At 48.6% G+C, this 15,014-nt stretch overlaps 1 protein-coding gene across 7 annotated transcripts in view; it reads left to right on the top strand.

The window, feature by feature from the left end:
• Window positions 1-2,024: 2,024 nt before the first annotated feature.
• DRP2 (dystrophin related protein 2) overlaps window positions 2,025-15,014 on the top strand; it is a 31,514-nt gene continuing 18,524 nt past the window's right edge. For 5 of the 7 annotated variants that reach the window (XM_054839882.1, XM_054839883.1, XM_054839879.1 and 2 more), the window contains exons 1-2: window positions 2,025-2,304; window positions 11,566-11,719. In XM_054839882.1, coding sequence (XP_054695857.1) covers window positions 11,612-11,719 — 108 coding nt within the window. In that variant the 5' untranslated portion in view covers window positions 2,025-2,304; window positions 11,566-11,611. The remainder of the gene's footprint in view (window positions 2,305-11,565; window positions 11,720-15,014) is intronic. The other 2 variants (XM_054839885.1, XM_054839886.1) reach the window with 1 other exon arrangement.

The following is a 15,014-nucleotide window of genomic DNA, read 5'->3' on the forward strand; positions in this document are numbered from 1 at the left end:
AGTTGGTCATGTGTCTCTGTAGAATGGTGTGTTTGGAGTTGCCTGGATAGCCCTTATAGCACTGTTGGGTTTCCCCCCCTCATTCTCCTTACTTAACCCAGGACTTACCATTTGTGTGTGTGTGTATGTACGTATGCATGCACAAAAATAGCCCAGTAGACACTCTGCTCATTTCTGTCTACCTATCCAATTTTTTTTTTTTTTGTCTAAATACAGCTTTTCAGGATGAGTTTTGTTGCATCAGAACAGCTGTTGTGGAAGCAGAAGCTACTGAAGAAGCTTTTACAAGGAGAAGGTGTGTGGAGTGAGTATGTGTTCTTAGGTTGGTACTCAAAGTATTCAGTGTTGCTCCTTTTGGAACCAACTATAAAGAGGCAGCTATTTAAAAATCTCCTGCTTTCAGTGTAGTTACATGAGGTTTCTGTGCATCTTGCCTTACTATGTGCTCATGGGCTCTGCTCCTGACTCTTAGTTCACCTATCCAGGATGAAAGGAGAGGTTCCTTGGGGTCAGCCACCCACCTGCTGAAGGTTCTAGCTGGTACCACCTTGAGGAACACACTGATTTCTTGAGCACTCTCTCAAATGTATTTTACTGAAGATCAACTATATTTTGACTGCCTTCTCCAGGATTAAATTGATGACCTAGAAAAGCTTTTGATTCATTCACATCAACTTTCCAACAATGGAGTAGGATTAGAAAGTTTTGTTCTTAGGGTTCCAAAACTGGCTGAAAGGTAGACTTGGCCTCCCCACCATGCTGGTCAGAGCAGTGGGCAACTGAGGCAGGTTTGGCACTGCTGCTCTATGCGACAGCATTTACTGACCAACATTCCTCAATGCACAGCCCATGGGAAGCCCCATGCCACTGTGAGTAGTTTGCTAGTTGCGTGAGAGTCATTGCTGTGAGAGAAGTGTCTTAGCCAGAAATGATTTTCAGAAATGTAGTGGCATTGTGAAGCTGTTGTTACATATCCATTCACCGGATCTGAATGAGCCAAGTGAACCTGCATTTTGAGCTACACCTGACCTACTGTTTGTAAGGAATAAATGTATGAAAGTGGACAACCTTTATAAACAGCAGTAATATTTCTGTATAACATGACTATGAGCAGAAAATTAACATCCTTAGTCTGTCAGCTCTGGGAAGAGAAGGGCTAAGGCTCATTAGAGGTTGTTCTGAAAAGGACCAGGAAGATCATGTTTCCCAAGTTTTAATTTTCCCAGGGAGAGGCTGAGATAGTCTAGTGGCTAAAGCATGGGGCTGCAATCAGATTTGAAATCTTTTTCTGATCAAGTAATTTAACTCTGTTTCTTTTTGTGTAATATGAGAATAACATCACTGGCATCTTGAGCAATTTGAAATCCTTGGATAGAATGATCTGAAGAACTGCAAACTATTTGTTATGTATGGACTGAAATCCCAGCTCCAGGTCTGCTTGTGTCCTCAGCCAAGTTAGTAGCTCAAATCCTTGTTTCTTGTGAGCTGAGACTAGATACCCTGACATTCAAAAAATTGTGGATCAGGATTTTTCCCTGACTTGGAGAATTGACTCTTCCTTTACTTATTTTTCTTTTCTAAAAAGAATAGGAAGCATATCCAAAATTAAGTGATTATCCTATCTTTGCTCCTTAACTTTAATTTTAAAATGGGCTATTTTTAAGTTATTAAATCTTATGCCAGACACACAAATTGCAGTTAAGAAAGGAGGTGAAGGTGTCTGGCATTTTCCGGCACACACATGGCCATATCTAACCTAAAATGAGAGCTGCCAGGCCTGAAAGGCGGTGGGGCGATGTCAGCATGCAGCAGGAAGCATTTCCGAGCCCAGCAGCCTGTGTCAGGTCTCCGGAGGTCAGACCACAGTGCCTTTTGTGCATTTATATCCTCCCCCGCCCCCCTTTTCTTTCTCCCTCTCCATGTGTATTTTGTCTCCTCCTCCTGTGTGTGTCTGTCTTTGCATCTCCACTCTTCTCCCTCCCCTCCTCTGGATTGATCACTGGCTGAGGAGACCTCTGGGCTGGGCATGTTGTGGGATTGTCCTTGTTCCTCCTGTGTTTGCCGAGTCAAGGGTATCCCTCTGCAGGCTTGGATAGATGCTGTCACTCCTGGTGATGTGATTGCATAGCAACACAGCAGCGCGGAGCGGTGGAGGAGGAGAGGCTGGGAGTGTGCAGACAGCAGCACTCAGCCTCAGCATGCATCACAGGGACTCCTTTGCTGATTCACAGAGGCAGCCCCAGTCCCTGCTCCCGAAGCCCAGCGGCCGCTGCCCCCACATCTCAGACCTGGTGGACTCAGAAGGTAGGCCATTACAAAATTCATTTTGCAATCAGATCATGGCTGGGCTGGAAAAGGGGAAAATATCGATGGATGGTTAACCTCAGAAATATGCTCTTTGGGCGTGTGTGCATGTGTATATCCCTTCCAGTAACACTGTCCATATATGTGCGGGTCAGGAAACTTGCAGAGAAGAAAATGGTGTTGGGACACAGTGGGAGAAAGAGAGGTGGCCAAAACCATTTCCACAAGGGAGAGGCTGGGAACCAGTACGTGATGCAGACTCCCAAGGCAAACAATAGTAGCCAGCATCCTGATTTCACCAGCTTTGATTCTTTGCACTCTGAAGGCTTATCTACCCTGACAGTGTTTTCACCTGAGCTGAAGGACTGCTCTGGGCAGGGTGTGTGGTGGCCTTCTAGCATCCTCCTGGGAGGATTAGGCAGCAGGACAAGGCAGGGACCCAAATATTTCTCAAGTAGTAAGCTGTGATCAGTATCTAGTCCCAGCTCTGCCCTTTTCATTCACTACCTTGCCCAGTCCAGCCTTGCTCCTTTATGTGTCTGCCCTCCCCTTCCCCAGCTTCTCCCCAATCCCTTTCACTCATTCTTCCTCCTCCTCCTCTCTCAATGCCTTATATTGCCACAGCTGACCTTCCCTTTGATGTGGGCAGCCCTGACTGGCCACAGAACCGCCTGCAGGAGGCACAGGACCTTTCCTGCTCCCCAGGGTATAGTGCTCTGCCTCCCTCTCTATGCCAGGCAGGGCAGCCTGCGCAGTGGTTCATCAAGATTTAGTGTCACTTTGCACAACAGATTACCAGTGCCCAGTCCAGCTCGTTCCCCTCAGTCTTCCCTCCAGCACGGCATTGCAGGCATTGAGCTCCACTGGTGGAATTGCCAGCATCGTAGTCATTGGGTCTCAATGCTGAGATGGGTGTGGAACAATTACTCCCACAGTTTTAAATGCTGTGCTGTCTGTGGGAGAAATCAGTGTTCGTTTCGGTTTTGGTTTTTAGTGTTGAAAAAAATCTCTAGTCAAATCTTTGTCAGCCTTTGTTTTACCTATGACCTAATCCAAGGTCCTTCACACCTTCTCTCCTGCTGCTTACCAATCTCTCTGGAGCCATGAGAGTTCTTGCTTGATTATTTTCTTTAATGGCCTTTATTGCCCAACCATAGTACCCTACAGCAACATGCTCTGTGAAGTCCCAGCTACAAGGCTCAGTCACACCAGGAGAACTTCTGTTTTTCTGGCAGCTGTGCGTTGTGTGTGTGCCTGTCATGGCTCTGGTGCCATCTCAGATCCTCCCCTGCCACTTCCCCATGCTGAAAGCTGCTTTCTCTGGTGCTGCAGGAATTGGCCAGGCAGGGCTCTGGTGACAAGAAGCGTGTGATGGCACTCTGGAAAGGAACCAGACTCTAGATGTGCAATTTCACACTGTCTTGTTTTGAAGCACTATGTCCAAGAACACTGTGCCTGGAGTGCTGGGATGGGAAGGCATTGGAGTGGGCTCTGTGATGTTATGCTGTGTTCAGGTCCTCTTTGTTAACTGAAGAAATTTAAGATGAGGACCACTTCTGGATTAATACCTGAGATAGACCGATCTTACTTGCTAAAATTAGCCAGGACTGTAACTGTGAATGAGGTTGGTCACGTTGGAGTGACTCTTTTCAAAACTAAACAAAGTGAGATAGGGAAGGGACCAAATGAATGGGTTCAAGCAAAAGCCCTGAGTTCTGGAGGCATATGGTAAATTTCTGATTATAGTTCTACTTTGAGAAACATATTCAAAGCCTCCACTTTAGGCTGCATGCCTATGATAAAAGCATAATAGAGGAATTATAAGTCTCATGAAACAAGACATACTGACCAGAAAGAATTCAGTCTCAAAAACCCCCTCATTTTCACAGGTATAAAGATGAAACTGAGCTTTTCAGAATTCAGCCAAAATAGCTCCATCCCATTTTCCTTTGTTTCCCTTAGCATAAGAATAAGGTCGCTCTGATATGTCTCAAGAAACGAAAGGAAGAATGATTTCATGTGGCGCACAGCCTGCTTATAAAATGTGTGGCCTCAGAAGGCCAGAGAACCCTGTGCTTTGACTAGGAGTTTGTAATAAAAGACAAACTTGTTGGGGGAAAGGCAGAATATTCAGTCTAGGGAAATAGATACTAGTTTCACAGTGAGAATGAAAAGCAAAGTGACAAGGAAGCTAAAAGTCAGCACTGCATTATCTTGGCTTTCACTGTGTGATGGGTGTGCTGTTCCCACTATTGCTGATCAGCTATATAGTATGGCAAATGGGTGATGTGTTTTTCACAATGCAGCAAAATTTGTTTCCTGCCTCTAACAGGAGGCAGGTTCTTGGAGGAGAAAGACAAAGACAAGACTCAGGATTTTTAGTGGGTTTAAAAAGACTGGTTTCAGGGCTACAGGACATACCTGAGTCTCTGAAGAACTGGGTTCAGTTTTTATGGTTGATGCGACTTTCTTTCAGTCATTAGGCAAGTTGTTGCCCACCCCCATCCCTTTTGGGAGGTTGGAGGATGTTTGCTGCTTCCCCTGCTTCTTTTGTCTGTTGGGTCTATCAGACAGCAACTTCTCTGTGCCCAGCACAGTGGGGCTGTGTGTTTACAGCTGGTGCTCAGATAATTATTTGTAGTACTTGTCTAATCGAAGGAGGAGGAGAAGAAGAGATGGGGATTGCTAGGCAAAGTGAGTTTTGGAGAGAGCAGCTTAAAACCCACCTGGAAGTCTGAAACGGCATGTGAAAGAAATTTAGATTTCAATCTACCTAAATAAATTCCCCTATGCTGTTTTTAAGCAGAGAGAGGAGCAGGCATGCACCCACAGTCACCTGGTTAGCTGGGGACACCATCATCCCAGTTTCCTGGTACAAGAGTAACTGGTGAAATTTTTCGGCTCGAGTTTTTGTGTGCATGTGCACATTCTTTTGCTTGGGAAAATGGAGAGTGAGTGAACGAGCAGAAGAGATGCTGCTTCTTTATTAGGACCTGTGGCACCTATTTATCCATTGAATTAAAATAACATTTTGGTTATGAGCTCAAAGTCTAAGTGGTCTTTTAAGAATGCAGCTCATTAGAGGCGAGAGTACCCCACTTCACCCACTGTGGTGGGTTGACCCTGGCTGGAGGCCCGGTGCCCACCAGAGCCGCTCTCTCACTCCCCTCATTCACTAAACAGGGGAGAAAAGGCATAATGAAATGCTTGTAGGTCGAGATAAGGACAGGGAGAGATCACTCACTAATTGTTGTCACGAGCAAAACAGACTGAACTTAGAGAGGGAATTCATCTGATTTATTACTAGGCAAAACAGAGTAGAGGAATGAGAAATAAAATCAACTCTTAAAACACCTCCCCCCACCCCTCCCATCTTCCCGGGCTCAACTTCACTCCCGGCTTCAATCTTCCCCCCCTCAGCGGCACAGGGGGACGGGGAGTGGGGGTTACGGTCAGTTCATCACACGGTGTTTCTGCCGCTTCTTCATCCTCAGGGGGAGGACTCCTCTCATCGTTCCCCTGCTCCAGCACGGAGTCCCTCTCACGGGGTGCAGACCTTCAGGAGCAAACTGCTCCAGCGTGGGATCCCCCACAGGGTCACAAGTCCTGCCAGCAAACCTGCCCTGGCGTGGGCTCCCCTCTTCACGGGTCCACCGGTCCGGCCAGGAGCTTGCTCCAGCGTGGGCTTCCCACGGGCCACAGCCTCCTTCAGGTGCCTCCACCTGCTCTGGCGTGGGGTCCTCCACGGGCTGCAGGTGGAATCTCTACACCCCCTCATCCTTCCTCCATGGGCTGCAGGGGGACAGCCTGCTTCACCATGGTCTTCTCCACGGGCTGCAGGGGGATCTCTGCTCTGGCGCCTGGAGCACCTCCTCCCCCTCCATCTGCACTGACCTTGGTGTCTGCAGAGTTTCTTACATCTTCTCACTCCTCTCTCCGGCTGCAAAAGCTCTCTCTCTCTAAGTGTTTTTCTTCTTCTTAAATACGTTATCACGGAGGCGCTGATTGGCTTGGCCTTGGCCAGCGGTGGGCCCGTCTTAGAGCTGGCTGGCATTGGCTCTATCAGACACAGGGGGAGCTTCTAGCAGCTTCTCGCAGAAGCCACCCCTGTAGCCCCCCCGCTACCAAAACCTTGCCACACAAACCCAACACACCCACCCTCAGTGAATAAGGCATCTTCTGTGCCACTTGCTCACTACCAGATAGATACAGCAAAGATTTTATGTTACTACTTAAGGATAGCTGCTTAACTGAAGGACCCTTCATTCTAATTAATGAAGGGGACCTAGTACTTAGGTGGAAGTGCAGTGTGAAGCACAGCTGCAGCTTTGGCATCTGGGTTTTTTAGCCCTTGGATGATGGGATTGTAAATGACTGCTCACGTGGAAGATTGCTGATAGCACTCTTCCCCTTTCCTTGTACACAGAGGCAAGTGAGAGCCAGGACACTGTTGGGGTGATTTTTTTCAGGAGTGCGTTTGGGTATCTATGCCTGGTTTGTAAAGAGATGGAGGCTAAGGGCCCATACTCTAAGAGGGCGTTGTGCTGTTTGTATGCTTGGTTCCAGTGAGACAAAGACTTCTCTTCCTTCTCTCTCACCAAACTTTGACCTAGTGGGGTCTTGGGAAGTAGGTCTGCTGACCCTCAATCTCAGGCTTAAACTATTTACTTACATGTGCAGAAAACAATTTTTGCTGGAACGGGATGTGCTGTTGTGCTGTTGAGGGAGTCCTGCTGTCTGCCAGCTTGGGAATGCTCCCTTTGTTAGCATATACATGGGAGCTGAACTTTGAAATATCCACAAGCCTCCCACCTTTCCCCTTAAAGGACACTGAGCATGCCGAGCTAAAATGTTATTACTTCTCTTGTACAGGAAGTTAAGCAACAACAAAGTCATTAACATTTCCAGCATCAGGGAACGTGCTTGTATTTCCATTCCCCTCATGGGATAAAGGCTGAGCTGCCTTGCCTCTCTATCTTTTTTTTTCCTTATAGGCCCAGATCTGAAGTGGAAAGTTGCAACCTGGAAAGAATGATTTGCAGGAAATTAGCAATTCAAAGCATAAGCCTTGTGATCGAGAGACCTCTTGACCTATATGCTGTATTTGCTGCTGCTATATGTGGTAGAGAGCTGGAAATTCAACGTCTGACATAGGAGTCTAGTTTCTGTGGCAGGCCCCTAATCCTGGGAGTTACTTTTAGCAATGCAGGTCAGCTGCAGTGTGAATTCCCTTGATGTTTGGGAGAGTTTAGATCTGGGTTTGTATCAGGAAGATTCTAAACAAATGCAACAAAATGGCAGAAATGCACTGTGCAACATGTGTACTGATGACAAGCTGTCATCTTACTGTTGGCTGGGATGGAGAAGAGATGCTGCAGGAGATGGGCAGCATTGGGACTGTGCACCCGGGCACTGCTCCCCTGGCCAGCCAGTGTTGCTGCTGCAACAGGTCAGTAAGTAGGAAAAGTGCAGAGATCACTTAGCAGAGCAGTAAGTTTTGTGGCAGAGCTGAAGCAGAACTGGTTGAGCAAAGGCCATTCCAGCTGCCTTTGTCAGACTGCCTGGAAAGCAGGCTCTCCAGTGCTTGATTTGTAACAGCTCATGTAGGAAGAGAAAAAAGACAACTCCTTTGTTTTGAATACATTCAGCTGTTGAAATGTAACATCAAGATTTTTGGCTTTCTTCTTTTTCAACTAGAGGATCATCATGGCCTCCAACTAGGCTAAACAGTCACGGCTTGGTTACTAAAGTGTTTAGAAGCTGTAACACAGCACTGTGAAACGTCTAATGCTTCGTTTCTTAAGGTCTACTAAGAGCAGAGGCAAGTGTTGGGTGCTTTTCATGTGGGAGAATGCAAAACAGCATAATGTAATGAGGTTGTACCTGATCCTTCTGAGGAAAGGTCTGATTGCCTTTGGGCCTGGAGTGGGGACCCCCAGCAAAGACCAAGTGAGACACACCAGTGGGCAATGTTTCACTCCTTGCTGTCTCCACTGTATGGGTGCAGTGCTTGAGTGCCTGTTCCATGGTGACTGTAAGACTGCTTCTTGCAATGTCCTCTAGTGGAAATTCTCACCCACTTCTGCTCTTGTGAGCCTTGATGTTTTTCCTTCTTGCACAGAAATGTGCCCAGGGGATCAGCCCTTTAAATCTGGTTGGACTGCCTGACCATATTGCTCCCTGAGTCCTCCAAAGGAGGATTTTCCAACTCCTTTTCAAGTACAGGCTTATAATAGGCTGTGGGGATGGTAGTTTTAGTTGCCACCACTTAAACATTTTTTGATTGATGTAGTCCCCTGGCTGTAGCATGCTGCATCTCCAGCACCAACCTGGAGGGTGCAGAGGGTGAATAATGGTGTGGGAGAGGCAAGGTGGATCGCAGGTTCGGTACTTGACAGGTATAGGCAGCAGGCAAGAGACATTTAGCCAGGAAGCATCCACAAGACATCTACTCCACAAGCTGCAGTGCCCAGACACAGTGCCATACTGAAGCACTAAAGTAAAAGTGCAAGAGTCAAAGCTATTTTGTGTGCCACAGCAGAGGAGCACAGCAGATCAAGAGCCTTTTTCCTTGGCTGGTTCCTATAATAGCAGAGAATTTGGCAAGGGATCATATGTAGCTGTTGGTTTGCTTGCAGTCATGCCTCACCATCTGGTTGTGTCTCTCTTTCCACTGAATGGCCTCCTTTGTGTTGGCTGCCGTCCAGCTGAGTTATTGCTACATTATCTTGGGTTCTCCACATCTGGACTTTGTCTTTGCTATTGCAGAGTGGCAAAGAGCAGCTAAGCCATTGCTATCAAACCTGCAGTAAGGTTTCTCTGTCAGCAAGGTATTGCACAGGACGTGCTTGAGATAGTGGCCTTTGCTGGCACTTCACTTTCCGGCTCGGTCTTGTTCTTTGCTGCCTTGGACAGGCTTTAGTTCCCTTGTGCCATGGCTCTATGTCCTGACTGGACCTTGTCATCACTGAAAGAGTTCAGGAGCCTGGCACTCAGGAGGTGAGGCAAGGGCTGTTCTTATTTCCATAATGTTGGCAGAGAGCATGAGACCCACCACATCCTACACTTGGATACCCATAGGACATGGTTTACCCATCTCTGTCTCCAGAACTGTACCTGCCCAGTGCATAGAGACTTATCCTTGTGCAAAATGCAGTAAGATCAAAGCTAGTGACCTTCCCAGTATTGCTCCTGTTCTGTAGCGCTCGCTGGTGGGAGGAACAAGAGACCAGGCTGTGCTGGAAAGACTGGGAACAGAGGGCCCCTGTGTGTGGTGTTGGAGGGCTGGCTGAACCTGCCTGGCCCGCACACATCACTGCAATTACATTGCACTGAGCTGCAGAAAAACTGAGGCCTCAGGATGGCAGCTGTAATGAGACGTCACAGAACCTCATTGGCAAAAGCCATGGATTTCCCGGTCATGTGGTAGAGCTCAGTGGTGTTCCTCTGATGGAGGTTTTGAGGCAAAATAACTTTTCATGCCCTGAGAATTGTATCTCTGCTAGATTAAGCCTCATCTAGAGGTCATTTAGAGGATCATGGACAGCTCAGACCCCAAATAGCACAAGCATTGGAGGAACAGGATGTGATGTTATCTGCTGTCAAAGACAGAAATCATCCACTGTACCCCTGCATATGGTGAATTTGCCCCGCAAGGCTGGGGGGCTTTGAAGACGCTGGAATTTATAACTGTTAATGTGTCCTGATAACCTTGCCTGCATGGGGAAAGGAACAGAGTGAGGGTGCTGCAATGCATAGTCTGTGCAAATGGAAAGGAGGGGTAGAGGACAGTACCGTGGATTATCGGCATGTTGGAGAGCTCAGCACAGTCTGTTCTGCTAGAGGGGGAGAGAATTATGGCTGTAGAAATTGCTAAGGGATTAAAAAAATCATAACAGGATAAACTGTTCTCATACGAATGGGGGAGAGGCAGTGAAAGCTCAGGCGAGGGAGTAAGTGATGTGAAACTGTGAGAGATGTGCGGCATGTACCAGGGCGTAGGGGCTTTCTCCTTGCCTGGATGTCCAGTGTGATTGCTGGTTGTACAGGATGCACTGCCTGCTGCTTGCCCTGCCAGGACCAAACAGGAAATTTCTCAGCTGGTCCAGGTGAGCTGGGTGTGAAGGAGCCAACAACCTTCTTCCAGCAGTGTTGCTCTGTCTGTAACTTAGAAGCAGCCCCATCTCCACTTGGACATGAGGTCTGGCTGCTGGAGCTAGGTGATAGTTTCCTTCTAAAAGTAGGAAGGCAATCATCAAGTTAGGCAGTGGGTTGGACAGGAGACAACATAGTTCCTCAGTGCTGCCTCTTGACCCATCACAGACAGTATTCAAGCATCACTCTTGATTTGCTCATCTGACCTCAGATGTGCAGAGTCTGGTCTGGGCAAAGCCCTGAGTAATGTTCACAGCTTTTGTGTGTTAAGTACATCCTGCTGTGAACATGTTGGTACTCAGCTCTTTTCACGGCACTGCCACTGACCAAATGTAGAATTGTGCTTCAATTTTAGAAATTTATCAGATTCACATAAATATTACCTTTCACCATTTTCTCTAGGCTTTATTTTCTCATGGCTTTCTGTAAAGCTGAGGTGATGCTGGCAGTGGAATAAATTGCTATTTTAGCTTATTCAGAGTCCAAACAACAAAAAAAGCAGTGTTGTGACGAAAGGTTGCATTTCAGATCTATAGACTAGACAAGGGGTCACTGCTAACTGGCTTTTATGGGTCATACAGTTTTAAAAACAGAATAAAAAAGGGAGTTTTATAACCTATAATGAGTAAAAACTCATAAAAAGGTAGCTGGTAGTGTGATTGCATGTATGGGGGACTGAGCCTTTAGGCAATTTTCCTTCTGAACATAAAAGGAAAAACTATTATGTTTGAAAATATTGTCTGGTATAGGGATATGTCTATTACGTCTAAACATAAGTGAACATAACAGTGAGATCTCTCTCCTCTCTTCCTTTAAACCCTGGGCATCTCCTGTAGTTCCAGAAACCCAACACTTTTTAAAAATGCAACATAATCTATGGGACTCATTGTCACAGGATATCATTACAGCAAATTGTATAATTAGATGGAAAGAAAAAAGTTGGACATTTAGATGAAAACAGATTGCAACATTAGTACAAATATATTTAAAGAAATGCATCTTTTTACTCTTCAGCCTTCGTGAAGGCAGCACACTAGGCAGCTGGGAAGGGGATCAGCTCCATGAGGAGGTGCAAGCTGACCCAGGGACTCTCACACTGCTTTTCAGGTGCTCGTGCCCAGAGTTGTCGTCATCCCCATGAACATCAGTTCTGATGCAGCCCCTGGTGATGCAAGAATGGCCCTATGTCCTCCCACGATGTCCTGAGTGGCATGTCACAGACCAGGCACAGCACAGCAGCATTGCCCACCCACTGTCTCAGGTAAGAGCTGGGTCTGGGAGCCTTTCTCACGGCAGCTTTTTGCAGTGGTTGCAAATGTCTGTGGAGCAAACCAGGACCTCTGTTCCTGATGGCAGAGAAGGCTGTTAGCTCCAGCCCTCCATCGGCTTGCACTTACTGAGCGTGTTAGCTCTCATCAAGCACTTTGGCTGCAAAGTGTTTCCCAAAGTAGAGCAAGAGAGATGACCTGCAGAGCTAGATTTCAAGCTTCCTTCAAAATAAAGAGCAAGAGGCCACTGTTAACAGCTCTTGTATATTTGGTTGGGTTACTTTTTTCCTGGAAACTTGGAAGAATGTCAGCTTTTGCTGAAAATGTAGGTTTCTAACCTTCCTGGTTGCAGAGAAGAGCTTGGAAATAAGCCTCTGGTGAATGCTGTAAGGCAGAGGAGGAATCTGACCTCTTTCTAGTCTAGTTATCTTGAGGAACAGAGAGTAGGTGCTCACACTGCTGGACTCCCTCCTCCTCCCCCCATGGTCTGTGAGGTGGCAGGTCAGGCTCCTAACCAAAGTGGGGCAGAGAGGTGAAGGTCTCTGGGATGCCTGGGTAAAAGGGCAGAGTGGAGGAGGACAGAAAGGTGCACTGGTGACTGTCTGCAAAGCTGTCTGTGCTCTGCACCAGGCTGTCACAAGCTGGTTTAGCACCTTGTCCTAGGTCACCCAGGACAGCAGGACTGGGGAAACACTGCCTTGGTTCTGCTAGAGCATGGCTTCCCCTTTGCTGCCTGTAGTAGTCGGCCCCAGGGTACCTCTCACCTGACAAGAGACTGATGGATGGTGCCAAAGTTTTCCTTGGGTGCTGGCAGTGTTGCTCCCAGGATGAATGAAGTCCCTGGCTCTGCCTTTTCATTTTTCATCATGCTTCAAACATGAAGAATAAAGGCTGAGCCTGGGGCTGCTCCCTGCGTGGCTTGCCATCAGTCTGGACCCATCCTGCCCCAGAGAGCTGGGGTCTGCAGGAGGAAGGCAGAGCTGTCTCAGGAGCAGCTCCAGCATGCAAGGATGAGACTTGTGGCTGGGGCAGGCTCTTGGTAGCTGAGTCAGGGCTTATTGGCCCTGGGGTGGCTGTTAGGTAGCTGCTACTGGGCCAGAACATGGGTGGTTAATGAACAGCCCAGCAGATGAAGCGAGGAGGGTGGGGGATAGAACAACATGAGCAGGCAAAGGCCCTCCTGAGCTGCCTGAGTAGTCCAAGCCTCTATGAGGGTATCAGAACCCTGTGGGGTGGGGAGCTGGGGCAGAATGCCCTGTGGGACCCACCACCACTGAGCTGCAACACGGCACATGGGGAGCGTGCAACATCCTCAGCTCAGGTCATATTCACCACAGGTTTCCCCTAGTCCCTGCCTGACCCTGGCTTTCTGCTGTGTGGGCATCAGTGCGTTGGGTACCATGCACCAACTGGCTGCTGGTTCCTGCAACATTAATGACAGCCTGCCTTGTTCAAAGGGTTGGCCATGCCTTCCTCCTCACAGGTGTAGGTGTTGCCATCTAGGAAAAAGCCTTCCTCTCTTGTCCTTGCTTGTCCTGGAAGCTCCCGCAGACTGCCAACAACCCATCCTTAGTTGTACCCTGGCCCTGCTGAAGCCTTCTCCTGTAGTCTGGGAGCTAGTCCTGCATCTGTCAGGCCTAGGAGGTGGTGGGCAGAGGAGGCTGGCCTGTTGGTCCCAGAGGGAGAGACAGCAGCAGTCAGATGTGCAGGCAGGGAAGGAGGGGAAGAGAGGGAGAGATACAGGGAGCTTTTCATTCCCTCCCTGTAGGTGGAGGAGAGCATGGAAACAATGCTGGGTGGCAGGACTGTGGGGGGCACAAGGAGCCAGCCCAGAGCCTTCTGGCAAAAACAAACTATTTGCACCCAGTCCAGGCGGGCAGGAACAGCTGTGCTGACACCCAGTGCTGGGCTGGGGCACATGGAGGGGCAAGGAGGGCATCTTTAGCTTATTGAGGAGTTAGGTCTCAAGGACCTGACTACTTACCTTCTGGGTAGCCAAAGCTTACTGGGACTATTTTCTGGGTAAATCTCTTCCCTGGCAAGCACCCCTGTCTGCCCTGCATCTGAGGGCAAGGTCTCTGCTGGTCACCCCATCCCAGCCCACCATCACTTTTGCCATGCACTTGCAGAGATGATTATCCCCAGTGCCCAGAGTAATGGCCAACTTCCCTCAAGTGGCTTTCCCACGCCGGGGTGCCCTGCAGCAGGCAGACGTCCACCCCCTTTGTGCTTTGCGGGCAGCCACGATGGCACCACAGGAGTTAAGGCAGGTTGGAGGCTGCTGGAATGCCACCAGACAAAGCTGGGATTGAGGCTGGCTGTGAGGCACTGCCGCCCCCTTCCAGATTCCTGGGGGGTCAGTGCTCAGGGTGGCCTGCTCTGCTAAGCACACGGCGCTTGCCTGCTTCCCTGCCGGGTGCTGCCTGGCGGCACCCGGAGGGGTCGGAGACAATGCCTGCTCCTTCTGCAGAGCTGAGTGGCCCTGTGGCGGATCTGTGGCTAAGCACAGGTAGATGCACTTCACCAGAGACTGCGTGAGTGTTCTGTGCCTGAAAATGAAGCTGTTCAAGGGTGGAGGGAGAATGCGGATCCAGGCTGCTGCTGCTGGGGGTGGGATGCTCAGAGGGAAAGCACTGCTTTTACCCTCTGCTCGCTTGCAGGGGTTTTGTCCTAGGGGAGCAGATGTTCAACACCTGGCCCCTGCTTGGCCACTGGCACTGGCTCATCTACTGGGCATGGTCTGTGAGTCACAGGCTTGGTGGGCTTTTAACTTCGTAAAAAAGGCTGTGTTGTCTGCTGAGCTGTGCTGCAGTTGCACTTGTGCCCAGATACAGCTGATCCCTTCCTTTGGTATCCCCTGAAATAGAGGGAAGGGCTGGAGTGTTCCCTGGCAGTGCTGTGGGGCTAATGTACTTCAGTGTCACGAGGATGTGCATGTGCAGAGCATTGATTTTTTTTTTTTCCTTATGTGCAAGCAGAAGTTTTAGCTCAAGTGGTTTATTATTATTATGACCCCAAGATTCCTGTGAACTCTGGGGGTGATGGTTTCCTCTGTTTTCTTGATGCTGCTGGAGTGGCAGGATGGGGAGATAGAGAACAGCCTGGCGTTAGATGTTTTTAGATGAAGCGCGCTTAGCACCAGTCTTGGCAATCTTTGGATTTTTCTCTGAGAACTGCCATGGAAGGGGTATTGTTTTAGCTGTGTGGCCAAATTCCTTGTCTGGTGGTTTCCTCCTGCCTGTTGGTCTCCTTGGCTTGGCTGGATCTGTTCCCCGGACACCTCTAGGA

This window comes from Grus americana, chromosome 12 (assembly GCF_028858705.1).
Source record: "Grus americana isolate bGruAme1 chromosome 12, bGruAme1.mat, whole genome shotgun sequence".
In the NCBI taxonomy this organism is placed as follows: Eukaryota; Metazoa; Chordata; class Aves; order Gruiformes; family Gruidae; genus Grus; species Grus americana.